The following is a 25,298-nucleotide window of genomic DNA, read 5'->3' as shown; positions in this document are numbered from 1 at the left end:
CTAGAAGGTCAAGGGCAGCAGGTCCATGGGACCACCACCACCTCCACGTTCCCCTCCCAGTCACACACACACACCATCCCTCGACTTGGAAATATATCAGCCGTTCCTTCATCGTCGCTGGGTCACAATCCTGGAACTCCCTCCCCAACAGCACTGTGGGAGCACCTTCACCACACGGACTGCAGCGGTTCAAGAAGGCGGCTCACCACCACCTTCTCAAGGGGCAATTAGGGATGGGCAATAAATGCCGGCCTTGCCAGCAATGCCCACATCCCAGGAACAAAGAGCAGGCGGTGAGTGGGACTATTTGGATCGCCGAGGGCCGACAGGGGTGTGATGGGCTGTCTGGCACGGGAGGGGGCCCAGAGATGCTCGGATTCTTTGACCAGACCAGGGACTGCTGGGGGTTGCAACGTTCTGGAGATGTCCAGAGTTGGTGTTTGTTCTCTCTCTCTCTCTCTCTCTCTCTCTCTCGCTCTTACCTGCAGTGTAGATGTCGAAGTATGTGGACTTGTTAGCGGCATTCCCAATGGGTTCCAGACCAGGACCCTGAGCGGTAACCTTGCTGGCATCTCCTTGTGCCTTCCCGATCGTCACTTCAAAGGGACTCTTGGATATGTGCTGACCAGCAAACAGGACAGTCACCTGGGGAGCGGGGGCAGACGGAGATGACAAAGTCAGTAAGCAGGTACAAGTGATCAGGAAGGTAAATGGAATGTTGGCCTTTATTGCAAGGGGGGGGGGGAAAGAGAGCATAAAAGCAGGGCAGTCTTGCTACACAGGGTATTGGTGAGGCCACACCTGTGGGCTGCATGCAGTCTGGCATGTACCCTACATGGCAACTGCTTGTACTATCAAGGTGTGCCAGCAGAGGGTACTGCAGGGGGAGACTTGCAGGTTACCTGTACAGGTGTGCCAGGCAGAGTATAAAAGGCAGGCCACCAGGTGTGATCCTCACTCTGGAGTTGTTATCAGTAAAGGACATAGGTCACTACAGTTCAAGCACAACACATTGTCGTGGAGTCATTATTAGAGCAACTGAAGACCTAACAGTTTTGGTCTCCATATTTGAGGGAGAATATACTTGCATTGGAGGCAGTCCAGAGAAGGTTCACTCGGTTGATTCCAGAGATGAGGGGGTTAAGAACATAAGAATTAGGAACAGGAGTAGGCCATCTAGCCCCTCGAGCCTGCTCCGCCATTCAATAAGATCATGGCTGATCTGGCCGTGGACTCAGCTCCACTTACCCGCCCGCTCCCCGTAACCCTTAATTCCCTTATTGGTTAAAAATCTGTGACTTGAATACATTCAATGAGCTAGCCTCAACTGCTTCCCTGGGCAGAGAATTCCACAGATTCACAACCCTCTGGGAGAAGAAATTCCTTCTCAACTCGGTTTTAAATTGGCTCCCCCGTATTTTGAGGCTGTGCCCCCTAGTTCTAGTCTCCCCGACCAGTGGAAACAACCTCTCTGCCTCTATCTTGTCTATCCCTTTCATTATTTTAAATGTTTCTATCAGATCACCCCTCATCCTTCTGAACTCCAACGAGTAAAGACCCAGTCTACTCAATCTATCATCATAAAGGTAACCCCCTCATCTCCGGAATCAGCCTAGTGAATCGTCTCTGTACACCTTCCAAAGCCAGTATATCCTTCCTTAAGTAAGGTGACCAAAACTGCACACAGTACTCCAGGTGCGGCCTCACCAATACCCTGTACAGTTGCAGCAGGACCTCCCCGCTTAAACTTGTTAACTTATGAGGAAAGGTTGAGCCTGTACTCATTGGAGTGGAGGAGAATGAGAGATGATCTTATTGAAACGTATCAGATTCTGAGGAGGCTGGACAGGGTAGATGCAGAGAGGATGTTTCCCCTCGTGGGGGGAAATCTAGAACTAGGGGGCACATAGTCTCAGAAGAAGGGGCCACCCATTTAAGATGGAGAAGGAGGAGGAATTTCTTCTGGTGAATCTGTGGAATTTGCTGCCCCAGAGAGCTGTGGAGGCTGGGTCACTGAATATATTCAAGATGGAGATACAGATTTGAGTGATCAGGGAGTGAAGGGTTTTGGGGGAGTGGACAGGGAAGTGGAGCCGAGTCCATGATCGGATCAGCCATGATCGTATTGAATGGCGGAGCAGGCTCAAGGGGCCGAATGGCCGACTCCTGATTCATACGTTACGTTGCTCCCAACAGCTTTAGGACGGGCAGTCAGCGACTAAAGTTTGCCGGTGTACAGCAGAGAAAGAAGCCCTTTGGCTCAACTGGTCCGTGCTGGTGTTTATTCTCCACTCGAGCCTCCTCACACCCCAGTCTCGGTGAATTCCCATCTGCATCTCCTGCCACCGCCACACAGCCACCATGAATAGCCGGGGGGGGGGGGGGGGGTGGAGAGATAAAGTCTCATCCCTGCTGGATAGTCAGCACCACAAAGTGTGCATGGAGCAGGGGTGGGGGGGGTTTCACAGTAATAATGGTCAACTATCCAAGGACATGATCTGCGGCCCTTTGCCGAGCGAAGGACCACTTGCGACACGACGCTGTCCTGGTTGGGGGGGGGGGGGGGGGGGAAAGAGAAGCAGAGTATTTTGAGCATCGCCCGAGGGGGAGGGGGAAAACCCCACCAGAGACATTGGGCCGAAAAATCACGGCCTCTCGGGAGGGCACAACGACACCTCCTCGAAGCGTGACGCGCATGCGCAGAGAAACGCCGTACCGAGATCCGGCAGATCGCACGCATCTCCGGGGCTGCGAAACTGGGCTTCCGAGCGCAATCCTACGTTCCTCCGGGACCGCCAGGTATGTGTCAACAGTGCTTCGGGTCGGAGGATGCCTCCGACTGCAATTTGGCTCCCATTAGAATATTCCATTTAGCATTGGGACTGGGAGACACATCACTGGCCAATATTACAGTCGGACTTGCCTCTTCCAAAATCTATTGTCGCCTTACCTTGTGAAGTCCCACTACCTTGGGAATGTAGTAGACGGAGTAGGTGCGATTTTTATCGTTGTTCGCTGTTACTTTTGCCTACACAGAACACAAAGATGTAAAAATTAATTGTCTCATCTTAGGAAGACCTGCTGCCACTGAGTTCTCAGGTGGCTGAACAGTCCAATACGAGAACCACAGTCCCAGTCACTGGTGGGACAGACAGTGGTTGAGGGAAGGGGAGGGTGGGACTGGTTTGCCACACGCTCCTTCCGCTTGGTTTCTGCATGCTCTCAGCCACGAGACTCGAGGTGCTCAGCGCCCTCCCAGATGCACTCCCTCCACTTAGGGCGGACTGGTCTTTGGGCCCAGGGACTCCCAGGTGTCGGTGGGGATGTTGCACTTGATCAGGGAGGCTTTGAGGGTGGTCCCTTGTAACGTTTCCTCTGCCCACCTTTGGCTCGTTTGCCGTGAAGGAGTTCCGAGTAGAGCGCTTGCTTTGGGAGTCTCGTGTCGGGGGGGACATGCGGACAATGTGGCCCTGCCCAGCGGAGCTGGTAGAGTGTGGTCAGTGCTTCGATGCTGGCCTGGTCGAGGACGCCAACGTTGGTGCGTCTGTCCTCCCAGGGGATTTGTGGGATCTTGGAGACAGCGTTGGTGGTATTTCTCCAGCGATTTGAGGCGTCTACTGCATGTATGTGCGTCTTATTAGTGGTCGTGAAGAAAGGTTGAGCCAGTACTCATTGGAATTAAGAATGAGAGGTGATCTTATTGAAACGTACAAGATTCTGAGGGGGGCTGGACAGGGTAGATGCTGAGGGTGTTGCCCCCTCGTGGGGAATCTAGAACTAGGGGGCATAGCCTCAGAATATGGGGTCGGCCATGCAAGACTGAGATAGAGGGTTGTAAATCTGTGGAATTCTCTGCCCCAGAGAGCTGTGGACATTGAATATATTGGGTGGAGATACAGATTTTTGAATGATAACAGAGTCCAGGGTAATGGGGAGCAGGCAGGGAAGGGAGTTGAGGCCAAGATCACATCAGCCATGATCTTATTGATTGGCTGAGCAGGCTCGAGGGGCCATTATGGCCAACTCTTGCTCCCATTTATGTTACGGTCTAATGGGAGACAATGCATTAGCCACTGCTGATAGTCACACATTGAACAGGCTGGGGCCTCTTCTCTGGAAAAAAAAAAAGAGTGGTGAACAGATAGGAGGTCTTTAAAATTATGAAGGTTTGTGATAGGACAGACAGAAGAGGTTTGCACTTGTGGGAGAGATCCAGAATTGGAAATATGTGGTCTCATTGGAAAGGGTGCAGAGGAGATTTACAAGAATGTTGCCAGGACTGGAGAATTTTAGCAAAGATTGGATTGGCTGGAGTTGTTTTCTTTGGAACAGGGGAGGCCAAGGGGAGATTTAATTGTGTATAAAATGATGAGGGGCCTGGATAGAGTGGATAGGACAGACCCGTTTCCCTTGGCAGAGGGGTCAACAACCAGGGGGGCAGAGATTGGAAGTAATGGGGGGGCGGGGGGGGAGGTTCAGAGGGGATTTGAGGGGAAATGTCTTCACCCAGTGGGTGGTGGGGGTCTGGGGTGGAACTCTCAGCCTGAAAGGGTGGTAGAGGCAGAAACCCTCACCACATTTGGATGTGTAGCTTGAAGTGCCGTAACCTACAGGGCTACGGACCCAGAGCGGGAAAGTGGGATTAGGCCGGGTAGCTCTTGGTCAGCCGGCAAGGACACGATGGGCCGAAATGACCTCCTTCCGTGCTGTAACTTTGCGACTCTCAACTAGGGGGTCATCAATGACAGACATAAACCCAATGGGGAATTCAGGAGAAACTTCTTTACCCAGAGAGCGGTGAGAATGTGGAACTCGCTGCCACAGGGAGGGGTCAAGGTGGATAGTATCGATGCATTTAAAGAGAGGCTGGACAAGCTGAGGAACAGCATGAATCTGTGGGGCCGAATGGCCTGGGTGTGTTGTACGCTCTCAGTCATGTAATCCCTTAAACATGGAAGACATTTCAGTAAATTGTAACACAAGTGGGCAAACGTCCCATCAACTGTTTGCAATCAGTGATGAGGAATGTAGTGACAATCGGAGCCATATAGACACTGTACCACACACAGGCAACAGATGTCTGGCGGGCACAACGTGGGAACAGGGCAGTGCCAGCTCTGATTGAGACTGCAAACACCCGGATCCCAGGGAGGGAGGGGAGAACAGCCATCTTAACAGGCACCATTGTGAGCATCTCACCTCCTCCCGATGGCCTGCTGGGTCCTCGACATAGACTAGCACCTCACCAAGCCCGGCGCTGATCGTTTCCACGGTGAACTCTGACCGCCTCATCACCACATTGCCCGTCGGCTCAACTCCTGCACAGGAACAGGGAAAGAACACTTCAAATACGGGGAGACACAGAGACAGAGACAGAGACAGAGACAGAGACAGAGACAGAGACAGAGACAGAGACACACAGAGAACAACACGACAGTGGGCAGAGAGAAAGACGCCTCGTGTACAGACCTGGTCCGTAGGCCCGGGCCTTCTTGGGGTTGAGTTTGGGGCGGAGCGGGGCTCCAGGCTTCAGCTTGGCTTTGGGGAACTGAGAGAGATAGGTCATGACGGAATGTTCATCCACATTCGGATCCAGGATCTCTTCCGGGGTGATGACCTGCCAGATCAAAACCGTCAGGGCTTCAGTTCAACGCCTCAACTGAAACACCGCCCCTCTAACAACGCAGCGCTGCGCTCCCTCCCTCAGTACCGCTCCTCCAACAACGCAGTGCGGTGATCCCTCAGTACCGCCCCTCCAACAGCGCAGCGCTCCCTCCCTCAGTACCGCTCCTCCGACAGCACAGTGCAGCTCTCCCTCAGTACTGCCCCCTCCAACAGCACAGCACTCCCTCTGTACCTCCCCTCCAACAACGCAGCGCTGCGCTCCCTCAGTACCGCCCCTCCAACAACGCAGCGCTGCACTCCCTCCCTCAGTACCGCTCCTCCAACAACGCAGTGCGGTGATCCCTCAGTTCCGCCCCCTCCGACAGCGCAGCGCTCCCTCAGTACCGCCCCTCCAACAACGCAGCGCTGCACTCCCTCCCTCAGTACCGCTCCTCCAACAACGCAGTGCGGTGATCCCTCAGTTCCGCCCCCTCCAACAGCACAGCACTCCCTCTGTACCTCCCCTCCGACAGCACAGTGCGGCGCTCCCCCAGTAGCGTCCCTCCTGCTCACTTTCCCGGCCCGATTTAGCCAACATACCTGTGGAATCCCCAGCCAATCATCAGCCTGTTGCATGGCTTCCCGAGCATTGTCGACAGGTTTGCTACCGTCCCAGGTCTCCCAGTCCGGGCACAGACCTAGACAGAAAAAAAAACAAGACAAGTCAACACTGCTCCTCCAGTCAGTAGAGACACCTCCCTCCCAACTTCACGCCAGGAGCCAAGCCATGGATCCAGGCCAATCGCTTTCTCCCCGAACTCAACAGAACCACCACTTCCTTGTGTGGGCGAAAGGTGTGTGCCAATAATTGCTCACGGGTCTGTAGAGCTGTTGAATGGGGAGTGGCTTAGCCAGTCACGTGATGTCCACAAGACTCCATAAAACCCCGGCCTGTTGGGTTCAGGGGGGGGAATCCACGATGGGGCAGGCGCTAGAGAGCCAGGTGGATGAACCGTTAATGTGTCGCGTGATCGCTGAACCACTGCTAATAAACCAACTAGTTCTTAATGTGTTGGCCCAAATTCGGATGCAGAGAAGAAGCCGCCACGTAATAAAAAAGTGTCACAGAGCAGGAGTTGAGGCAATGATCAACCGTGATCGTATTGAATGGCAGAGCAGGCTCGAGGGGCTGAATCCTGCTCCCATGTCTTACGAGACGCCCAGCGGTCGTGAAAAGCGCAAGAGAAACATATCGGCCGTTCCTGCATGGGCGCAATACGAATGCAATGCTCAATCTCCGACTGAAAGCGCCTATGGTGGCGTGCGGCATCCGTTAATAACCGGGAGGGAAATGAAACACAGGCGGCAATTAAAACCAGTCTCTCTCCCCCGGCAATATAAACCCTGCGTGTTAAACCAGAGCTCTCTTGGCAGTCCTGAACATTCCACTCGGAGGAGAGAGAGTGGGCATGGCTTGGCCCCATTGCTAAAATTTCAACATTAAAAAAAAAGAAACTGTTTATTTTTAGACATTGATGAGAACCAGGCAAAGTTTTAGTACCTTAACTAACTATATCAGGAGGCTGGGAAAAGAAAATTTAAAAAAAAAAAAAGAGAAAAGGTTACATAGTTAGATTTTCCGCCAGAGTGCTTTCGAACTCAGGCATTCAGTGTTCATTCAGGAGCGGCCAGAACTGAAACTGGCCCATGTCAGTACGCCACAGCTCCCTCTCCAGCTGCATAGCCTCCCAGTCCACGCTCCCTCTGGGCAAAAAAAAAAAAAACCTCTCGCCAAATGCTCGTGTCCACCGTGACTCAGTGGGCTGCACTCTCACCTCCGAGTCAGAAGGTTGTGGATTCCAATCCCACTGCTGGAGACTTGTCCGCCTGGATTTTGTGTGCTCACTTTTTAAAAAAAAAGGGAGCACCACACCGTCGGAGGGGTTAGTAGAGAGGGAGCACCGCACTGCGCTGTCGGAGGGGTTAGTAGAGAGGGAGCACCGCACTGTGCTGTCGGAGGGGTTAGTAGAGAGGGAGCACCGCACTGCGCTGTCGGAGGGGTTAGTAGAGAGGGAGCACCGCACTGCGCTGTCGGAGGGGTTAGTAGAGAGGGAGCGCCGCACTGCGCTGTCGGAGGGGTTAGTAGAGGGGGAGCGCCACACCGTCGGAGGGGCCAAGGTCCCATCTGCTCCCTCCTCAAGTGGGCTAAAAGATCCCATGTCACTATTTTAAAGACGACCAGGGGAGCTCTCCCAGTGTCATGGGTCCAATATTTATCCCTCGATCCAACAGAACAAACAGATGATCTGGGTCATTATCACATTGCTGTGTGGGAGCTTGCTGTGCGCTAATTGGCGTTTCCCAAATTTCCCAAAGTAATTTATTGGCTGTTAAGCTCTTCACGCCATTCACGGCCACTGGATGACTATAAAAATGCAAGGTATTTTCCCTATTGGATTGATTAGTGACTACCTTGTACCCATGCCCCCCCCCCCCCGGCCAGCTTCTGGTCTCCCTCATGTAGACACATCCCACGGGCTGGAGTCTAGAACCAGGGGTCACAGTCTCAGGATAAGGGGTTGGCCATTTAGGACTGAGATGAGGAATTTCTTCACTCAGAGGGGGGTGAATCTTTGGAATTCTCTGCCCCAGAGGGCTGTGGAGGCTCAGTCATTGAGTATATTCAAGGCCGAGATTGATAGATTTTTGGACTCACGGGGGGGGGGGGAAAAAAAAAAAAACAAAGGATCAGGTGGAACAGTGGAGTGAGGTCAAAGATCAACTTGAATGGCGGAGCAGGATCGAGGGGCCGAATGGCCGACTCCTGCTCCCAATTCTTAGATATAGACCACGGGACATTCCATAACAATAGGAGCAGGAGTAGGCCATTCGAACCCTTTGAGCCCTCCACACAAGAAACAGGAGTTGGCCTTTCGGTCCCTCGAGCCTGCTCCGCCATTCGATCCCACGGCTGATCCGATCATGGACTCAGGCCCACTTCCCCGCCCACTCCCTCAAAAATCTGCATCGCCACCTTAAGTAACAGGAAGTGCTTATTTGTACTGCAAAAAAAATGGCCACCAAGCCCCACCCTTTGTGTATGATTGGTCCGCTTGGAGGATAAGCCACACCCTGAAGTATCACAGGAATGGGTCACTGGAACCACCCGTCCCAAGGCCTCAATGACTTTGCAACTTGTAACTCGATCCACTTCGACTTCCTGAAGCGACAGAAGCAAGGGACGGCCAAAGTTATGTACCCCAGCACAAGTGCATGCCTCCCCCAGCCGAAGTGCCTTACCCTTTCTAAATGCATCACCAAAAGTGGAATGAGGCAAATTCCCAGACGATGGACAGCGTTCTTCCCTTCGACCCCCTGGCCTTTAGTCATTTGACCTTTCATACACTAGTACCCTCAACCTCCCTTCTGTGGCAAAGCCATTGTTGGTAGTGACAGACTTTGTTGAGTTTTTTTTTGGGGGGGGAGGGGCAATTCTGCCCCACCCATTCTAGGGAGATGGGGTATGTGGGTGGGGGTGGGAGGGAGGGAGTCCGAGCAAAGGGGTCTTTACCTGGAGCACAGCTATCCACCAAGGCACCCAAGGCCTTGCCAGACTTCCAATCACGGCTGAAGTTGGTGATGGGCATCTCGGGCAACTTGTTCTGGATCCACCCCAGCAGCCTCTGCTTGGGGGTCTGTTTCTTGGCCTCATCGTCTTCCTCGTCCCACATGGGCATGGAGATGGAGTAATGGAGAATGAGGGTCCATATCAGGCCCAAGATCAGCTTTAGGTTCCCATCCACAATTGCCTTGCTATCTGCACCACAAAAAAAAAACATAACATGTTAACGTCACCTCATCATCATTTCCCACCCCCCCCTCACCCTCAATCCAGTTAATAAACACAACAGGAGAAGGAGTCGGCCAAATGGCCCCTCGAGCCTGCTCCGCCATTTAATACGATCATGGCTGATCCGATCATGGACTCAGTTCCACTTCCCTGCCCGCCCCCTTATCGGTTAAGAAACTATCTCTGTCTTAAATTTATTCAATGTCCCGGCTTCCACAGCTGAGGCAGTGAATTCCACAGATTTACAACCCTCTGAGAGAAGAAATTCCTCCTCATCTCAGTTTTAAATGGGCGGCCCCTTATTCTAAGACCATGCCCCCTAGTTCTAGTCTCCCCCATCAGTGGAAACATCCTCTCTGCATCCACCTTGTCGAGCCCCCTCATAATCTTATACGTTTCCATAAGATCACCTCTCATTCTTCTGAATTCCAATGAGTAGAGGCCCAACCTCCTCAACCTTTCCTCATAAGTCAAAGACCCTCATCTCCGGAATCAACCTTCTCTGAACTGCCTCCAAAGTATACCATTTTGTAAATATGGAAACCAAAACTGCACGCAGTACTCCAGCTCAATAAATTTATCCCATGCCCGTCAGTGAAGCCATCACAGGAGTTTCACAAGGAGCCTTAACGAATTTGACACTGAGCCATACAAGAACATAACTTGCGCCAAGTCCCACTCACCCATCACCCCCTGCACTCGCTGACCCTACATCGGTTCCCTGGGCCGGCAACGCCTCGATTTCAAAATTCTCATCTTGGTTTGCAAATCCCTCCATCTCCCCCTCACCCCTGCCCATCTCCAATCTCCTACAGCCCTCCAAGATCTCCACGCTCCTCCAATTGTGGCCTCTTGCACGTTCAATAAGATCGCTGCGGATTTGATCTTGGCCTCAGCTCCACTTCCCCGTCTGCTCCCCATAACCCTCGACTCCCTTTTTAAATAAATTTTAAAAAAAGCTCAAAAGTCTGTCTCCCTCCATCTTCAATGACCCAGCCTCCACAGCTCTCTGGGGCAGAGAATTCCACAAATTTGCAAGAAATTCCTCCTCATCTCCGTCTTAAATGGACGACCCCTCATTCTGAGACTATGTGCCCCCTAGTTCTAGATTCCCCCCACGAGGGGAAACATCCTCTCTGCATCTACCCTGTCCAGCCCCCCTCAGAATCTTACACATTTCAATAAGATCACCTCTCATTCTTCTAAACTCCAATGAGTTCAGGCCCAACCTTATTTTAAAAAAAAAAAAGGAGTTAGGTCTGGATCTTAGAGATATTAGGGAGAGATGACTAAAAGCCTGGTCAAAGAGGGAGGTTTTGAGGAGCGCGAGAGAGCGAGATTTAGGGGGGGAATTCCAGAACTTGGGGCCCAGGTGGCTGAAGGCACAGCCGCCAATGGTAGTGATGGAAATTGGGGGGATGCGCGAGAGGCCGGAATTGGACGAACGCAGAGATCTCGGAGGGTTGTCGGAGGTTACAGAGATCTCGGAGGGGGGTGTAGGAGGTTAGAGATAGGGAGATGGTGTCTGGGCTGGAGGTTAGAGATAGGGAGGGGCACATAAGGGGCTGGAAGTTAGAGATATGGGGAGGGGGGGGCGCAGGGAGACCATGGAGGGATTTGAACAGGAGGATGAGAACTTTGAAATCATGCCGTTGCCAGACCAGGGAGCCAACATAGGTCAGCGAGCACAGGGGATGATGGGCGAGTGGGGACTCGGTGAGAGTTAGGACACGGGGCAGTGAGCACAGGGGGTGATGGGTGAGCAGGACTCGGTGAGAGTTAGGACACGGGGCAGTGAGCACAGGGGGTGTTGGGTGAGTGGGACTGGGTGCGAGTTAGGACACGGGGCAGTGAGCACAGGGGGTGATGGGTGAGTGGGACTCGGTGCGAGTTAGGACACGGGGCAGTGAGCAGTGGGTGATGGGTGAGTGGGACTCGGTGCGAGTTAGAACACGGGGCAGTGAGCAGTGGGTGATGGGTGAGTGGGACTCGGTGCGAGTTAGAACACGGGGCAGTGAGCACAGGGGGTGATGGGTGAGCAGGACTCGGTGCGAGTTAGGACACGGGGCAGACGAGTTGTGGATGAGCTGAAGTTTATGTGGGGGGGGGGGGGGTGGGGGAGGGTGGCCAGGAGAGCGTTGGAACGGTCCAGTCTGGAGGCGACAGAGGCTGGGGTGAGGGTTTCAGCAGACAAGCTGAGGCAGCACCGTCTTGCAAGAGCCAACACACACTGAAGAGTGCGACCATTGTACAAGAGAGAATCAGAAATCAGCACCAGGGCTGTGGGAAGAGAAAGGGCATTTTAACGAGCGGGAATGTTGCGAGGGGGATGAATAGCTCTCGGCGTAATAAATAATCAGAGGGAAAGAGAGCAAGTGAAGGGCTTGTGAGTCACGGTCATTCAATGAAGAACGAACAAGGAACAAAGGGTAGTACGAGGCTTGCCGGATGTTGGGGAGGGATTATCAGTCGATGTAGAGACACATCAAGTAAAAGTACTCATCGCACAAAACAAAAAAGCTCATGTGACATAACGTCATGTCACATAACATCGTGACATAACTCACCCTATTTAAAAAAAAAAAGAGAGAGTTGGGGAGCTCCAGAATCCCTTGGGGACTTTGAACCCTCGTCTTGCTCAAGCCAGAGAGATAGAGTATAGAGATAGAGATTATAATCTCAGCATTGGTCTCAGATTGGACCAAGAGTATTAACGAGAAATCATAATTCCTGGTCCTCAGACTTGTATTACAGGGAAAGGATACAGCGACAATATCCTCAAATTCCCAATGCATCGCAAAGCTCCACATTTTGGTGGGGGGCATTTTTGAAATGTTCAATTGAAACATCCTCATTTTCAAATTTCTCAATGGCCCTCGCCCTTCCCTCGCTCATCTCCTCCAGCCCCACACTCCCCAGAGATGTCCGCACTCCCAATTCTGGCCTCGAACACCCCCCGATTATAAAAAAAAAACCACCATTGGTGGCAGTGCCTTCCCTAGCTCTGGAACTCCGTCCCTAAACCTCTCCGCCCCCCTCCTCAAAACTGACCTCTTTAAACCAAGCTTGTGGTCACCTGCCCCAAGATCGACTTACACAGCTCGGTGTCAACATTTTTAATCTCTTCATACTCCTGTAAAGCGCCTTGGGACATTTCAATAAGTCAACAGGCGCTATCTAAATGAACATTGTCGTTTGAATGGTGGAGCAGGCTCGAGGGGCCGAATGGCCTGCTCCCGCCTCATGTGAAACAGACGGGGCGATATGACCGATGGGCCCCCAACGGATCAGAGATGGCCGATGACCAAAGCAAGAGCCTTGTCCACCCTCTGCTGACACGTGTGGTCTAGGCCAAGAGATGAGGACCAGCAATGGGAACTCTACGAACAGGATATCACAATAGGGGCGGGTCCCCAACGAGACACTTATGGGAACATGGAGTGAAATCTTGGCAAGCAGCCACTTTAACACCGGCGGAACAGTCACTTCAGGGCAGAGCTTCTGGTTCAAGCTCAACAAGCATCCGGTCATTATTTATAATAACGGGCTGTGCCTTGCCCGAGGCTCAGAATGACTCACTGCGGGGAGAGGGAGGGAGCAGGAACACAGCACCACACCTCTCAATCGTCGACACGCCCAGCTCTCATCAGTGGGAGGGATCGCCGCACTGCGCTGTCGGAGGGGCAGTACTGAGGGAGCGCTGCACTGTCGGAGGGGCAGTACTGAGGGAGCGCCGCACTGCGCTGTCGGAGGGGCAGTACTGAGGGAGCGCTGCACTGTCGGAGGGGCAGTACTGAGGGAGCGCTGCACTGTCGGAGGGGCAGTACTGAGGGAGCCTCACACTGCGCTGTCGGAGGGGCAGTACTGAGGGAGCCTCGCACTGCGCTGTCGGAGGGGCAGTACTGAGGGAGCCTCGCACTGCGCTGTCGGAGGGGCAGTACTGAGGGAGCGCCGCACTGTTGGAGGGGCAGTACTGAGGGAGCGCCGCACTGCACTGTCGATGGGGCAGTACTGAGGGAGCGCTGCACTGTCGGAGGGGCAGTACTGAGGGAGCGCCGCACTGCACTGTCGGAGGGGCAGTACTGAGGGAGCGCTGCACTGTCGGAGGGGCAGTACTGAGGGAGCGCCGCACTGCACTGTCGGAGGGGCAGTACTGAGGGAGCGCCGCACTGCATTGTCGGAGGGGGCGTCATTCGGAAAAGACGTCAAACCAAGGCCCCCCATCTGCCCTCAAAAAGCAGATGTAAAAAAAATCCCAGGGCACTTTTTGAAGAGCAGGGGCTACCTGGGCCAATATTTATCCTTCAACCAATATCAGAGATTATCTGGGTCATCACCACATTGCTGTGTGTGGGAGCTTGCTGTGCGCAAATTGGCTGCTGAGTTTCCCACATTACAGCAATGACAAGTGCTTCATTGGCTGTAAAGCACTTTGGGACAACCAGAGGTGGGTACAGGCACTGTAGAGATGCAAGTCTCCACACAGAGAATGTTTCACCTCGTGGGTGAATCTAGAACTAGGGGGCAGTGTTTCAGAATAAGGGGTCGCCCATTTAAGGCAGAGATGGAGGAATTTCCTGAGGGTTGTAAATCTGTGGAATTCTCTGCCCCAGAGAGCTGTGGAAGCTGGGTCATTGAATATATTTAAGGCGGAGATGAACAGATTTGAGCGATAAGGGAGTGAAGGGTTTACGGGGAGCGGGCGGGGAAGTGGACCAGAGTCCATGATCGGATCAGCCACGAGCTTATTGAATGGCGGAGCAGGCTCGAGGGGCCGAATGGCCGACTCCTGCTCCCATTTCTTAGGTTTGATCCCAGGCTCGAGTGGAGTAAAGTGTTGGGTCACTGGGATCTGGGTGGGGAATAGAGGGGGCTACCTCTGGAGTCCAGCAGGGCATGGAGTGAGATAGCAGATAGCTTGGGTTACGGGCAATGCCCTGGCTCTCCCATCGCTCTGGTACGCACCAAGACGCTTACTCGAAGGTCCCTCAGGTGCAGGATCACCATAGGCAGTCCCTTGGAATAGAGTCTTGCTTCCACTCAGTGAGTTTTCAGGTGCCACAGTCCCTGTCACAGGTGGGACAGACAGTGGTTGAGGGAAGGGGAGGGGAGGGTGGGGTGGGACTGGTTTGCCGCACGCTCCTCCCGCTGCCTGCGCTTGGTTTCTGCACGCTCTCGGCGACGAGACTCGAGGTGCTCAGCACCCCTCCCGGATGCACTTCCTCCACTTAGGGCGGACTGGTCTTTGGGCCCAGGGACTCCCAGGTGTCGGTGGGGGATGTTGCACTTTATCAGGGAGGCTTTGAGGGTGGTCCCTTGTAACGTTTCCTCTGCCCACCTTTGGCTCGCTTGCCAGGAAGGAATTCCGAGTAGAGCGCTTGCTTTGGGAGTCTCGTGTCGGGGGCATGCGGACAATGTGGGCCTGCCCAGCGGAGTTGGTAGAGTGTGGTCAGTGCTTCGATGCTGGGGATGTTGGCCTGGTCGAGGACACCAACGTTGGTGCATCTGTCCTCCCAGGGGATTTGCAGGTGAACGGTGGCTTGTACAAGAGGAACAACCCACTGTTCACCCTCTGCTTTACCAGACAAACCCAGGGCCCAATCTGACTGAGTTTTGGGGAGCAGGGGCTGGGTTATTTAATAGATCAGAGATCCTTCAACCAAGTGACCAGTGGGAGATGGATGTGCAGAGCCCAATATCACGAGGGGGGGGGGGGGGTTCGGACAGTAGATTGAGAGAAACTTCCCATTGGCGGAAAGGTCGAGAACCAGAGGAGATTTGTGATTAGCAGAACCACCAAAAACGACACGGGGAAAAATTTAAGGCAGCGAGTGGTTAAGATCGGAAACGCGCTGCCTGAAAGGTTGGAGAGAGCAGACTCAATTTACATCTTTCAAAAAAAAAAGAGTTGGATAAATATCTGAAGGCAAAAAAAGTTGCAGGGCTATGGGGAAAAGGGATGGGGGAAGTGGAGAGAGGTGATCTTATCGAAACGGATAAGATTGAGGGGGCTCGACAAGGTGGATGCAGAGAGGATGTTTCCACTGATGGGGGGGGGGGGGGGGAGACTAGAACTAGGGGGCGTGGTCTTAGAATAAGAGGCCGCCGATTTAAAACTGAGATGAGGAGGAATTTCTTCTCTCAGAGGGTTGCAAATCTGTGGAATTCACTGCCTCAGAGAGCTGTGGAAGCCGGGACATGGAATATATTTAAGACAGAGATAGACAGTTTCTTAACCGATAAGGGGGCGGGCAGGGAAGTGGAGCCAAGTCCATGATCGGATCAGCCATGATCGTGTTGAATGGCGGAGCAGGCTCGAGGGGCCGAATGGCCGACTCCTGCTCCTATTATGTTAAACGGAACTAGCGGAGTGTGGGCATGGGCTAGAAGGGCCGAATGGCCTCCTGTGCTGTAAGCATTCAAAGAGCAAACTCAACTGTACAGGGTGATCACTGATCAAGGTTTCAGATATCTGCTCCTCTTCCACCAACTCCGTTACTGAATGTGCAGAAGTTCAGATGCCCACTAGGAGTCATATACCAGGGTGACGAGAGAGAGATCTCAACTACAATGTCCTTCACAAGACGACTTAATCTTTGACAGCTACTCCAAAACCCACGACCTCTACCACCTAGGTCAAGGGCAGCAGGTCCATGGGAACACCACCACCTCCACGTTCCCCTCCCAGTCACACACCATCCCTCGACTTGGAAATATATCGGCCGTTCCTCCATCGTCGCTGGGTCACAATCCTGGAACTCCCTCCCCAACAGCACTGTGGGAGCACCTTCACCACACGGACTGCAGCGGTTCAAGAAGGAGGCTCACCCCCACCTCCTCAGGGGGCAGTTAGGGACGGGCAATAAATGCCGGCCAACACCGACATGCCGTGAATGGCTGACTGGCCTTCTCCATTTCACGCTCCACTCGTGTGTCAGCGGGTCTCGTGTCAGAAAGTCGTGGGTTCGAACACACTTCCCACAATCCAGCCGGACACGCGTGGTCGCCGCACTGTCGGAGGGGCGGTACCGAGGGAGCGGCGCCCTGCCTGAGGGGCGGTTAAACCAGAGGACCCGTCTGCCACACCTCCCCCCTCCCTCCCCCCCCTCGGGCGGACGCAAGAGATCCCACTGTTGAAAGAAAAGGGGAGTGCTCCCCAGTGCCAATATTTATTCCTCAACCATCACTAAACACCGATGGCCTGGGTCATTATCACATTGCTGTTTGCGGGAGCTTGCTGTGCGCAATTTGTCTGCCGTTTCTCCCACATTACAACAGCGGGCGTACTTCACGGCCAAAACGCTGGGCTCGTTTTCCCCTGCAGACACGCTTCTACGAAAGATTGCTCCACTGAGAGAGCAGTGCAGCTAGCTCAAAGACATTTAATTTTGGGGCGTGTCACTAGTTTAACCAAACCAATAATAATTTTTTTTTAAAGTAATAATTTCAGGCCATTAGCCCGGAACCAGAAATTCTTCCAGGTTCTCTTAAGTGGCAATTAAACTCTGACTGTCCCTGCCCAGCAATTATACTCCTACTGACCTCCTCCTCCCCCCCCCCTCCAGACAATGAATCTGCAGGACACTGTTTGCGTTAATCTTTTTTCCATCAAAATATTGGAGGATGAATTAAATGAAAAGGCTGTTTAACTGGGTGCGGGGGCGGGGAGATACAAGGGTCTGAGTGATGGAACCTCGAGGAATAGTCAATCCCACTCATCTTTCGGGAGACGGGACCGAACCAGAGGAGTCGTTCCCATTGGGATCAGAGTTTCCCCAAACTGGGCCTGGCCGGTGGGTGACTCACATTTCGTGGGGACAAGGCTTCCATGAACAGACGGGGCCCACGGGAACAGGCTCAGAACAATTAATGTTCTGCACTAAACAGGTCGAGGAATAGCAGCCCTGGCTGGGGGGGGTGGTTTAAAAAGAGGCGTAACACTCGGAACAGCAAGGATGTAATTGCTAAACCTTTGCAAATCTCTGATAATGACCAGATCGGTGATGTTGGTCGAGGGATAAATATTGGCCCCAGGGAGAACTCCCCCTGCTCTTCTTCGAAATAGTGGGCGTGGGATCGTTTACATCTACCCGAGAGCAAGCAGACGCGATCTCCGTTTAACGCCTCATCCGACAGTGCGGCGCTCCCTCGGTACTGCCCCTCCGACAGCACAGTGCGGCGCTCCCTCGGTACTGCCCCTCCGACAGCACAGTGCGGCGCTCCCTCGGTACCGCCCCTCCGACAGCGCAGTGCGCCGCTCCCTCGTTACTGCCCCTCCGACAGCACAGTGCGCCCTCCCTCACCACCACCCCTCCGACAGCACAGCGCTCCCTCGGTACTGCCCCTCCGACAGCGCAGCGCTCCCTCAGTACTGCCCCTCCGACAGCGCAGTGCGGCGCTCCCTCGGTACCGCCCCTCCGACAGTGCGGCGCTCCCTCAGTACTGCCCCTCCGACAGCGCAGCGCTCCCTCAGTACCGCCCCTCCGACAGCGCAGTGCGGCGCTCCCTCAGTACCGCCCCTCCGACAGCGCAGTGCGGCGCTCCCTCAGTACCGCCCCTCCGACAGCGCAGTGCGGCGCTCCCTCAGTACCGCCCCTCCGACAGCGCAGTGCGGCGCTCCCTCAGTACTGCCCCTCCGACAGCGCAGCGCTCCCTCGGTACTGCCCCTCCGACAGCGCAGTGCGGCGCTCCCTCAGTACCGCCCCTCCGACAGCGCAGTGCGGCGCTCCCTCAGTACCGCCCCTCCGACAGCGCAGTGCGGCGCTCCCTCAGTACCGCCCCTCCGACAGCGCAGTGCGGCGCTCCCTCAGTACTGCCCCTCCGACAGCGCAGCGCTCCCTCGGTACTGCCCCTCCGACAGCGCAGTGCGACACTCCCTCACCACTGCACTGGTAGCATCAGCCCAGATTTTGTGCTCAAGTCCCTGGAGTGGGACTTGAACCGACAACCTTGTGACTCAGGAGAGAGTGTGCTGCCCACTGAGACACAGCTGAAACCTCACTACGAGGACATTGGAAGAACTCAGTTGATTAATGAGTTTGCGAGGCATTAGATCCAGCCAAAACTATTTCCAGAAACAAGTTACATGCTCATATATGGCAATTCTGGTCAGCTAGCAGTAATCGCTTAGTTATTAGCTTCCTGCCCTTTTGGTCCTGGTTTAAAATGTTGCAGTCACAGAAATGATATTCTGCACTCCTAAACTTGCCTTATATGGCCCATCCAGTGTGTACAGCAAGGCTGGCAAGACAGAGGTATGCCAACCTATTAAGCACTGTCCATGGTGAACGCACATCCTTGTAGCCGTTCACTCCTCCCAACCTGCACCATCACCAATTCCCTCTACGTGGGTCTCGCCTCACCGCCCGTTGTGGGTTCAAGCCCCCACTCCAGAAATGCGGATACTGAGGGAGCCCCGCACTCCGGGCCTGTCTGCCTGCAGAGGGCAATAGATCCCATGGCCACTACTGAAAGAACGGGGGAGTTCCCTCTGGTATGTTGTTGCCCAATATTTATCCCTCAAACCAACACCACAAATTTAAAAAAAAAAAAAAATTGGTCATGATCACATTGCCGTTTGTGGGATCTTGCTGTGCACCCGGCTTCAGACATTACAAGAGTGACACTCAAGAACATTCATTGGCTCCGAGGAGCTTTGGGGGGGGGGGGGGGGGGGACCTCCAGAGGTGGTGAACAGTCCTGTAGAAATGCAAGTGCTTCATTTCAGTCCAAAACGTTTCTGGCAAAAGACCCCCCCCCACCCCCAAGTCCCAGGAAGTGGAAGCAAGGAGAGAGACAGAACTCCCCAACTCAGGGACTTTGAGGAACTCTCCTCCCTCCCTCCAATCGGAGATTCGGGGGTGTGGGAGTGGGGGGGGGGGGGGCGGTGTGTTCTGGATGAACATAACCCAGAATGCACGCCCTACGCCCTGGTTCCAACATGGAGGGCGCCACACACGATGATGGCCAGGGTCAAAGTGCACAATGGTCCTCAAATTTCGGACCATTTCCCCCCCCCGCCCTCTCTCCAAACTCTCAAAGATCAGGGTCCACTCGGTTGATTCCTGAGATGAGGGGATTGTCTTAACAAAGGTTGAGTAGGTTGGGCCTCTACTCATTGGCGTTCAGGAGAATGAGAGGTGATCTTATTGAAAGGTACAAGATCCTGAGGGGGGCTGGACAGGGTAGATGCAGAGAGGATGTTTCCCCCTCATGGGGGAGGGGGGGAATCTAGAACTAGGGGGCACATAGTGCGAGAATAAGGGGTCGCCCATTTAAGACGGAGATGAGGAGGAAGTTCCTCTGGTGAATCTGTGGAATTCTCTGCCCCAGAGAGCTGTGGGGGGCTGGGTCACTGAATATATTTAAGGCGGAGATACAGATTTTTGAGCGATAGGGGAATGAAGGGTTAAGAGGAGCAGAGTCCATCAGATCAAATCAAATCTAGCTTGCCAGAAGGGTACGGTGTCCCTTTAAGAGCTCGCCAACTTCCCCCAGTCAAGCCACGAATCTCAGCTGGTCTGGTGTCTCAGGACCAGGCCCCAGAGGTTTAAAATAAAAAAATTTAAAAAAAAAGTGTGGGTGGGGTCCCTGGAACCTAAAATTGGACAAGGGAAAGGAGGGGTCAGTAAAGAAGAGGAACAGAGAGAGGAGGGGTGGGTGCAGTTATCAATGCAAGTTAAAGTTATGTCTAAGCAAAATATAAAATCATTGCGTACAGACCAATAGGCTCAGAGAAGGAAGGAGCAGCATGCAAGTCCACAGTTCAATGAACCACCCTCCTCAGAAATGGCAACCAGGCCGGGACACAGAACTGAGCAGGAGTCGGCCATTCGGCCCCTCGAACCTGCTCCACCATTCAATGAGATAGCGGCTGATCTCCCTCAACACCATCTCCATACCCAGAGAGTCCAACAAAAAAAATCTAGCGATCTCGGCCTTGAATATACTCAACAGCCTCCACAGCCCTCTGGGGCAGAGAATTCCACAGATTCACCCCCCCCTCTGAGTGAAGGAATTTCTCCTAATCAGTCCTAAATGGCCAACCCCTTATCCGGAGACTGTGAGACCCCTGGTTCTAGACTCCCCAGCCCGGGGGAAAACAGCCTCCCTGCATCTACCCTGTCAAGCCCTGTATGTTTCAATGAGATCACCTCTCATTCTTCTAAACTCTAGAGAATAGCAGCTTAGTCTGCTCAATCTCAACTCAGGACAATTCCCCCCCCCATCCCAGGAATCAGTCTGGTGAACCTTCGCTGCACTCCCTCTATGGCAAGTATATCCTTCCTTAGGTAAGGAGACCAAAACTGTGCACAATACTCCAGGTGTGGTCTCACCAGGGCCCGATATAAATCGCAGCAAGACGTCTTTACTCAAATCCTCCTGTAATAAAGGCCAGCATACCATTGAGACAACACACTGATCCCTTCCACAGCAATTGTGAAACTGAGGAATTGATCAAGGTTTAATTCTTGCTCTGTCCAGTTAAACATCCCAGGAATAGGGGGTGGGGGGGATGGGAGGGGAGTAGAAGACCCTATATTTGCTCCTGGTCCAGCAAATTCTAGTCCTTTTGTTCAAATCCCTCATCTCCAACCCCACAATCCTCCCCATAACCTCCTCCACCCCTCCCTATCTCTAACCCACTCCAGCCCCTACACCCCTCCCCATCTCTGCAACCCCCTCCAGCCCCTCCCTATCTCTAACCGCCTCCAACCCCTCCCTATCTCTCTAACCCCCTCCAGCCCCTACACCCCTCCTATATCTAACCCCCTCCAGCCCCTACACCCCTCCCTATATCTAACCCCCTCCAGATCTCGAACCCCCTACACACCTCCCTATCGCTGCAACCCCCTCCAGCCCCTACACCCCTCCACATCTCTAACCCCCTACACCCCTCCCAGATCTCGGCTCCAATTCCCCCCTCTCCCCTCTCCCCTCTCCCCTCTCCCCTCTCCCCTCTCCCCTCTCCCCTCTCCCCTCTCCCCTCTCCCCTCTCCCCTCTCCCCACACTTCTTAAAATAAAAAAACACAACAGGAGCAGGAGTCAGCCATTCAGCCCCTCGAGCCTGCTCCGCCATTTAATACAATCATGGACTCAGCTCCACTTCCCCGCCCGCTTATCGGTTAAGAAACTGTCTATCTCTGTCTTAAATATATTCAATGTCCCGGCTTCCACAGCTCTGAGGCAGAGAATTCCACAGATTTACAACCCTCTGAAAGAAATTCCTCCTCATCTCAGTTTTAAATGGGTGGCCCCTTATTCCAAGACTATGCCCCCTAGTTCTAGTCTCCCCCATCAGTGGAAACATCCTCTCTGCATCCACCTCTGAGCCAGCTTATGGTCGCCTGTCCCCACTAGCAGCTCAGTGTCAAATTAGGTCCGATTAACACGCCCGTGAAGCGCTTTGCATACGTTACACCACATTAGGGGCTTGATCTTATGAGGGACAAGTGTCGAGAGTCAGAGCGAGGCTTAAAATAATTTGGTAAAAAGATCGAATGGCTCTTGTGGCATTGGCTAAATACATAGAAGGGGGGGAAAAAAATTGTAGGACTCTTGTGGGGGTGGGGTTAGTGGGACAAATTAGGTCGACCTTTTGAAGAACCGGCACAGACATGGGCTGAATCTGCACAGGAGGTGGCCAGAGATTCATTAAGCTAACCATCAGCCAGCCTAGAGCCTGATTCACTAGGCCCAAAACAGTAAGTTAAAACCCCGCAGGCTTCCAGACAAAATCTGAAGCACAAATGGGGCCTATTTAAGCTTTAAAACCCAAGAACATTCTCTCTCTCTCTCGTGTTAAAGGCTGCTCCTTTTCGATGACCTACATCCTTACATATTTTCCCCATATAAGGAAAGCCAGGGCCCTTGGTTGGCAGAATGTCAAGAGATCTTTTTTTTTTTCCTCTCTAACCCTGCTCCTGGTCTCCTGTTTCACTGTCGACCCCGCCCCTTCTTCCCAGACAGGCTCAAACACTTTGTTTAAAAAAGGGTTCACTGGCAGTGAATCAAATTCCACAGTGACTTACATGGAACGGCTCGCGCACAGAAACAAGGCAGTCAGCTCATCCGTTCCTGTACCGGTGTTTATAGTCCCCAACAGCCCCCTCTCTCCATCTTAGAACACAAGAGCTAGGAGCAAGAGTAGGCCATTCGAACCCATAGCCCTCTACACAAGAAACAGGAGTTGGCCTTTCGGCCCCTCGAGCCTGCTCCGCCATTCAATACGATCCGATCATGGACTCAGCTCCACTTCCCCGCCCACTCCCCAAATCGCTCAAAAATCTGTATCTCCACCTTAAATATATTCAATGACCCAGCCTTCACAGCTCTCTGGGGCAGAGAATTCCACAGATTCACCAGAAGAAATTCCTCCTCATCTCCATCTTAAATGGGCGACCCCTTACTCTGAGACTATGTGCCCCCTAGTTCTAGATTCCCCCACGAGGGGGAAAAACATCCTCTCTGCATCTACCCAGTCAAGCCCCCTCAATCTTATATGTTTCGATAAGATCACCTCTCATTCTTCAAAACACCAATGAGTACAGGCCCATCCTGCTCATAAGCCAACCCCATTGCCATATCCCTCTTTCCTTTCTCCTGCATTGTTTATCCAGCTTCCCCTTAAATGTATCGATACTATTCGCCTCAACCCCTCCCTGTGGCAGAGAGTTCCACATTCTCACCGCTCTCTGGGGGTAAAGAAGTTTCTCCTGAATTTCCCCATTGGGTTTATTACCGACTCTTGGATATTGATGGCCCCCTGGTACATCAGTCATTGAAAGTTGGCATGCAGGTACAGCAGGCAGCAAATGGCATGTTGGCCTTCATAGCGAGAGGATTTGAGTATAGGAACAGTGAGATCTTACTGCAATTGTACAGGGCCTTGGTGAGGCCTCACCTGGAATATTGTGTTCAGTTGTGGTCTCCTAATCTGAGGAAGGACATTCTTGCTATTGAGGGAGTGCAGCGAAGGTTCACCAGACTGATTCCAGGGATGGCAGGACTGACATATGAGAAGAGACTGGATTGACTAGGCTTACATTCACTGGAATTTAAAAGAATGAGAGGGGATCTCAAACATAAAATTCTGACAGGACTGGACAGGTTAGATGCAGGAAGAATGTTCCTGATGTTGGGGAAGTCCAGAACCAGGGGTCACAGTCTAAGGATAAGGGGTAAGCCATTTAGAACCACGATGAGGAGAAACTTCTTCACTCAGAGAATTGTGAACCTGTGGAATTCTCTACCACAGAGTTGTTGAGGCCAGTTCGTTAGATATATTCAAAAGGGAGTTAGATGTGGCCCTTTCGGCTAAAGGGGATCAAGGGGTATGGAGAGAAAGCAGGAATGGGGTAGAGGGAATGATCAGCCACGATCTTATTGAATGGCGGTGCAGGCTCGAAGGGCCGAATGGCCTACTCCTGCACCTATTTTCTATGTTTCCATGTTTCCAGTCTTCCCCCACAAGGGGACACATCATCTCTACGTCTACCCGATCGAACACTAATTTTTTTTTTATATATATATATAGAAAGGTGTCTATCGGGTCACGCCTCAACCTTCTCTAGAGAAAGAGGGGCACCCCCAGCCTAACCGAAAGGATTATCCTACAACTTGCTCAACTTACTGTTAATATTTCACACTCCCCATTCCTCCTATATGCTCACCCCAGTTTAAGGGAGGGGGTTTGGGGGGGGTGGAAGGTTAGAGGTTTCTTGTAGACACAAGTATACACACTGTCCGTTCTGTCAGCACCCACCCTTAAACTAACCCAACCCCTAAGGCACAACACTGGCAGGAGTCAATTCCACACTCATTACCTTACTAAGTAAAGGAACCAGCCATTCAGCCCCTCGACCCTGTTCGGCTCTTGGTTGGCACGGACACGATAGGTTGAAATGACCTCCTTCCATCCTGTAAACTGCCATGATTCTAAATAGCCCACCAACGTGGTGCTCCCAAACCATATAGTCTCCGTCAATGCCCCCCTGCCTCAGCTCATCCGCTGCTGAAGCCCTCATCCGTGCCTTGGTCACCCATCAGACTTGACTATTCCAACGCACCGCATGCCTGGCTGGCCTCCCACGTTCTACCCAACATGAACGAGAGATGATCCAAAACTCAGCTGGCCCCACTCGCAAGTCCCGCTCACTCAACACCCCCTGTGCTCGCCGACTGACATTGGCTCCCAGTTAAACAGCACCGCAAGTTGAAAATTCTCATCCTTGTTTACAAATCCCTCCCTAGCTCTAACCTCATGCAGCCCCTATACCCCTCCCTATCTAACCTCCTCCAGCCCCCACACCCCTCCCTAGCTCCAACCTCCTCCACCCCTCCGTAGCTCCAACCTCCTCCACCCCTCCCTAGCTCCAACCTCCTCCATCCCCTACACCCCTCCCTAGCTCCAACCTCCTCCAGCCCCCACACCCCTCCCTAGCTCCAACCTCCTCCTGCCCCGACACCCTTCCCCATCTAATCTTTTTCAGCCTCACAAACCCGAGATGCCTACGCTCCCCTAATTCTGCCTCTCGAGCATCTCCAATTATATTTTAAAAAATCACAACCATCGGGGGCCTCAAGCTCTGGAACTCCCTCCCTAAACTTCTCCGCCTCTCTCCTCCTTCACGATGCTCCTGAAAAAAGTCTCCCTCAGAACAAGCTTGTGCTCAGCGGCGCTAATTTCTACTTATACGGCTCGGTATCAAATTTATTTTAAGCGTTTAATACCCCTGTGAAGCACCTTGGGGCATGTTTAAGGTGCAATATAAACATAGGTTGTGGTTAATCCATTTGCTGGACAGTCCACTAGAGAGGATGAGGAGGGAAAAAAAGAAAAAA

General features: G+C 53.0%; 1 protein-coding gene across 5 annotated transcripts in view; it reads right to left on the bottom strand.

The window, feature by feature from the left end:
* LOC139251691 (filamin-A-like) overlaps positions 1–25,298 on the bottom strand; it is a 121,868-nt gene that overhangs the window by 85,439 nt on the left and 11,131 nt on the right. For all 5 annotated transcript variants that reach the window (XM_070873258.1, XM_070873260.1, XM_070873259.1 and 2 more), the window contains exons 2-7: positions 9,176–9,421; positions 6,205–6,302; positions 5,470–5,617; positions 5,200–5,318; positions 2,951–3,028; positions 483–645 (exon numbers count right to left, since the gene is read on the bottom strand). In XM_070873258.1, coding sequence (XP_070729359.1) covers positions 483–645; positions 2,951–3,028; positions 5,200–5,318; positions 5,470–5,617; positions 6,205–6,302; positions 9,176–9,421 — 852 coding nt within the window. The remainder of the gene's footprint in view (positions 1–482; positions 646–2,950; positions 3,029–5,199; positions 5,319–5,469; positions 5,618–6,204; positions 6,303–9,175; positions 9,422–25,298) is intronic.

The sequence above is a fragment of the Pristiophorus japonicus genome, unplaced genomic scaffold, assembly GCF_044704955.1.
Source record: "Pristiophorus japonicus isolate sPriJap1 unplaced genomic scaffold, sPriJap1.hap1 HAP1_SCAFFOLD_432, whole genome shotgun sequence".
In the NCBI taxonomy this organism is placed as follows: Eukaryota; Metazoa; Chordata; class Chondrichthyes; family Pristiophoridae; genus Pristiophorus; species Pristiophorus japonicus.
Note: the sequence above shows the minus strand (reverse complement) of the source record. Positions and strands in the feature narration are given on the sequence as shown.